Source organism: Emiliania huxleyi (assembly GCF_000372725.1).
Source record: "Emiliania huxleyi CCMP1516 unplaced genomic scaffold EMIHUscaffold_623, whole genome shotgun sequence".
Classification (NCBI taxonomy): domain Eukaryota; phylum Haptophyta; order Isochrysidales; family Noelaerhabdaceae; genus Emiliania; species Emiliania huxleyi.
In genome coordinates this window covers 22,092-26,501 of record NW_005197325.1, presented here as the reverse complement: position 1 = coordinate 26,501, position 4,410 = coordinate 22,092, and the positions used below count along the sequence as shown (strand labels likewise).

The following is a 4,410-nucleotide window of genomic DNA, read 5'->3' as shown; positions in this document are numbered from 1 at the left end:
TGCTGCAGCCGCTGCTCGGGATCGCGTCGGCCGCGGGCGTCGACGCGTCGCGCCTCCGCGTGGCCAAGCTCGAGACGGCGCCGAGCGCCGCGCTGCACGGCTTGCTCAGCGTGATCCGCGCCCAGCGGCCGCACTTGGTGCAGACTTTGCGTTGCGTGGCCCACAAGGCGCGGGCGGAGGAGCCACGCAGCCCGCCGCAGGGACGGGGACTCTTCACAGCGACTCCGTCTGGTGGGTAGGACGCGGCCGAGCCTCGGTTCTTGGCGAACTTGACGGAGGACCGCGCGCAGGCGCGGCCTCGCAGCGCTCCACTAGATAGCCATCGAGGCGCGTCCGAGCAGGCGTGCGCCCGTTGCTGCTTTAGGCATCCATGACTTACGTCGAGTTCCTCTGCCACGTCCACCGCCAGATCCAGAACAAGCTCGCCTAAGGTGGGGCCAACGGGGTTGTCGGGCGGGAGGCTGGGCGAGAGGGGCTTGGGATGCCCTGGTAGAGAGCGGAGCTGGCAACGGGGTCGCATGTGTTGCACACGCAACGGCGTACATGGTCTCCTCTCCCAGTCCTCGCTCGGCATCTCTCGTCCGCCTCTGTGCGCTCTCCTTCAACGTTCGTGGGTGGGTCAGAGTGGCGGTGCGCCAGCGCTGCCGCTGCGGAGAGAGTGTGCCCGCTCCCAGAGCTCCGAGCTGCCAGCTGCAGAGTCGAGAGAGGACGAATCGATGTTGCTGTGTCGCGGTGACAAGTGCTCCTGAAATCTGTGGGGGCAGAGACCGCACTCGCATTTTGTAGAGAGCGAGTCTCCAGTAGGTCATTTAAGAGATGTCAAAAAGAGGGGTTGCAGGTCTGCGAGGGAGACTCTGAGACGGCTCTCGGCTCTCGCGAGTGTGTCGCGGGGTGCACACAAGAGCGCTGTGCACAAGACGTGCAAGGCTCTTCCGCTTCCGCTCCGCCTCACCACTAACTAAGCACCTTACATACCTCGCTACCTGCAAGATAGGAGAAGACTCTTTGTGTGAGTCACGCACATCACAATATCTCCCAGCACAGCATGTTGTGGCGAAAATGCAACGGAGTATAATGGCGCGAGCGCAATCATTCTGTGCAAAGCGTGAGACGTCAAGGGCGTGCTCCTCTCCAGTGCGCGACCCTCTCTCTTCCCGGGCCTGCGCCATTTGGGCGCCAAAACTCGCCGCCGGAAGGCTGTCCCGCATGCGCCCGCTCAAAGCCGGAACGTGAGCTTCTCTTCGCTGTCGCCGCTGTCGAGGCACTTGCCAATCGGACCGCGGACGAGGATCCTCTCCCACACAATAATTAGGAAGCAGTTGAGGTAGCAGAGGGCCCTGAAGGTGGAAGGGACAAGGAGGTGTCGCCGCATTAGGGATCGGGCGAGGGGGTGGGGGAGGGGGCGCAGCTTACATGACTCCCGCGCGGAACTCGAAGGGCATCGGCGGCGAGGCCTCGTGGCCGCACATGTCCTTCCCCTCCTGGATTGCCGCGTTTTCCGCACTCAGGGTAGAGCACGGCTGCTGCCACTGCAGCCACAAGTCGCAGGTGGGGCAGTCCGCGCAGTCGCCCTCGTATGCGAAGCTGGACGCGTGCGCGATTTCCTCGCCGTAGCAGCTTGCGGGGCACGGCCGGTTGAACTGCTCCGAGGCGATGTGGAAGGTCTGGGTGAACCACGTCGAGGGCGAGAGGAGCAAGAAAGTCTGCAGGCCGAGCAGCCTGGGGCGAGGTGGGGCAGCGCCCGTCAGTACTCCTCTCGCCGGGTGCTAGCGTGTCCATGTCCTGTGTCGTCTCTTCTGTTGCGTGTCTCAGGTGGCTGTAAGTCTCGCGTGGCTGTAGGTTCCACACCCAAAGACAACTGCGAGGAACCTAGTTTTGGTCGCTGTTGGTCGGATCAGTGTGTGGAGGGTTGGCGCACCCAAAGATTACTAGGAGGAACCAAAAGTTCTTGTGCCACGCCTCGCGGAACTGCGTGCCTGCGGGGCGATGGGGATGGTGCTGCGCATCGCATATGAGAGCAGTGCAGGGCCGGCCCAGGGTCGGCGGGGTCGCGGCGTTCGCAGAAGGGGCGGCATCGGCCCAGGTGCTGCTAGGTGTCGCTGTGCGCCGAAGGAGTAGGCGAAGGCCGTGGTGAAGAAGGGCATGAAGAAGGCGGGGAAGAGGACGGTGCACTCCCAGTTGTCGGAGAGCAGCCACCAGGAGGCGCCGGTGGAGCCCTGCGACGGCCACTTGACGTAGTCGGGGTGATTCGTCATGCGGTAGAGCTGGTAAGAGACGAAGGCCATCGTGATGAGCCACGTGCCTACGGCGCGCTCCGAGAGAGTAGGTTGCGGCACCGCACGGGCGGCCAGGCGTTGCGTCTCCGGCCCGCGCCGAGGCACGACATGACAGTCGAGTACGAGAGCAGCGAGTGCGACGGCCGCGCGTTGGCGAGGTAGCGGAGCGGGAGGGCGAGGACAGTGGTGCCGGTGACGGCGGTGACGGCGAGCGCGTCGACGAGGAAGTAGGTTGCGTTGGAGAGGAGGACGGACCAGTAGTAGGAGAGCAGCTTGAGGATGGAAAAGTAGAGGCCGTAGCTGATGAGGAACTTGTACGCGGCGAAGGAGGTGGCCAGCGTGGCGCGCCCCTCGAGAAAGATGTCGACCAGGGCGGTCGCAGATCCCATCGACGTGGTGAAAGGCGACACCACCGACGCCTCCGCCTCGGACATGGCGAGGCCGCAGTGGGCGAGCCGCAGTGCACCGCAGTCGTTGCCTCCGTCGCCGGTCATCGAGGTAGCGGCCAGCTACACGACGTCCTTGGCGACGCCGCGATGGTTAACCCTCGGTCGAAGCATGCTACAAGACACAAATTTCTACTCAAACGTTTGATCAAATGCCTCCGCTCGGCGTGGGGCATGATCATCGAGATGGAGCCGACTGCACACCTCAGTTACAGTAATCCAAAACAACCTGACGTGGCGGCGGCAAACATCGGCAGGGGGCACAGGCGCCTTGTTGCCGATCTGAAGCTTACGAGTTCGCTCGCGAGCAACAGCAAGGGCAAGGATGGAGAGGGTGAAATTCGGCTCGGCTGGAAGGGGGCCTATGTGCGTTTTGGCAACACGGAGACCGGGCTGCTCAAGTTGGTCAAAGGGCGCGGCAAGTGGTCTCCGTCGGGAGCGACGGCAGCGGCGGTGGCGGGGGAGGAGGAGGAGGCCGAGGAGGAGGGGGAGGAGGGGGAGGAGGAGGATGCCCCCACGAGGCCGCTCCAGCAGCTGCCTGGCGATTACCCCTTGGAGCGTGAGGCTGCGTGCGTTGCTGCGCGGAGGTCAGGGAGGGGCGCGGCGAGACTCCGTGCCGGGCTGCGCGATGCGGTTTGCCAAAGTCGATGGTGGAGGATCAAGGTGAGCTTCCCGGTTACTTGAAGAAAACAGGGAGGTCGTCCGGATGTGCTCAGAGTGAACTGCCTGCCTGATGGCGGCAGGTTTGCGTCAGGCGGTCGCATGTAGCTCTGTAGTGTGTATGGGAGTCCTGTGGGGGTCGCTGAGCCCCACCACCGCAGAAGCGGCCGCCTGTGATGAGTTAAACTGGGCGGTCTTTCTCTCTCGGGCCATGAGCTTTGCCTGACGTTTCGATGAACAATGTATTGTCCCGTGCCCAGTGTCGTGCGAGGGAGTTTCCTGGGTTCCCTCTCCCCTCGCGGGGTTTCCCCTCTGGTTGCACTGTTGCACTGCTGGGAGGAAGCCCTCTGGGATAGGGGTCGATTCCGCATGGTACGGGACCCCTCGATCGTCTCGCCCTCCCTCACACTGGTGTGTGTTCATTTGGGGAGGTCATCACAAACACAGTACAGGACGAGGTGTGCCCGCCGCCGAGGGACCCCGGAGGGCAGATCGAGCGGTGTCGTCCCCTCTCAACTCTTCTCGCGATCATCTCAGCACTGGGAGACGTCGGCGATAGAATTTCATCATGGTCCCCGGCCACGTGGAATTCGATCGAATGTAGACGGGCACTGTCTACCCCTAGTCACGAATTTTCTGCTGTTCGCAAATCGCCAATCCGCGGCGTCCGGCGAAAATCGGGCAGAGACCAGAGTACCGATACAGGTTACAGCGTGAGCGAACACACATTCAACCTGGGACCGGCTGTAACCTGTAACATACTGAAACAGAGCTCGAACGAAGCTCGAGAAAGAGACGTGTACCTGTAACCGGGACCGGCACTAGAGGAGACCAAGCGGCGAACAAGGCCAGGGGTGCGGGAACTGCGGGATAGAGCATACGCGCTCGACACGTGAGAGCTGAACGCAAGGTCCGCCTCCCGCCTTCCTCCGCCTCTTCCCTTCGCTCGCCGGCGCTACGCCTCCCCTCATACCGGCGGCCCGCCGCCGCTGCCCGCCTTTCTTTGGCTCTGGATGTCGCGCAGCAAC

The 4,410-nt window shown here is 63.2% G+C and overlaps 2 protein-coding genes across 2 annotated transcripts in view; one reads left to right on the top strand and one right to left on the bottom strand.

The window, feature by feature from the left end:
* Positions 1-8: 8 nt before the first annotated feature.
* Positions 9-430, top strand: EMIHUDRAFT_248010 (hypothetical protein; the record flags this gene model as incomplete). The annotated part of the gene is made up of 2 exons (XM_005763631.1): positions 9-137; positions 365-430. Coding segments are annotated over 2 exons (195 nt in total), but the record flags the coding sequence as incomplete, so codon positions are not given.
* Positions 431-1,216: 786 nt separating this feature from the next.
* EMIHUDRAFT_120385 (hypothetical protein) overlaps positions 1,217-4,410 on the bottom strand; it is a gene marked incomplete at both ends in the record, with an annotated part of 3,792 nt that continues 598 nt past the window's right edge. Inside the window, 4 exons of the mRNA XM_005763630.1 lie at positions 1,217-1,337; positions 1,414-1,753; positions 1,970-2,312; positions 2,342-2,785. Coding sequence (XP_005763687.1) covers positions 1,217-1,337; positions 1,414-1,753; positions 1,970-2,312; positions 2,342-2,785 — 1,248 coding nt within the window. The remainder of the gene's footprint in view (positions 1,338-1,413; positions 1,754-1,969; positions 2,313-2,341; positions 2,786-4,410) is intronic.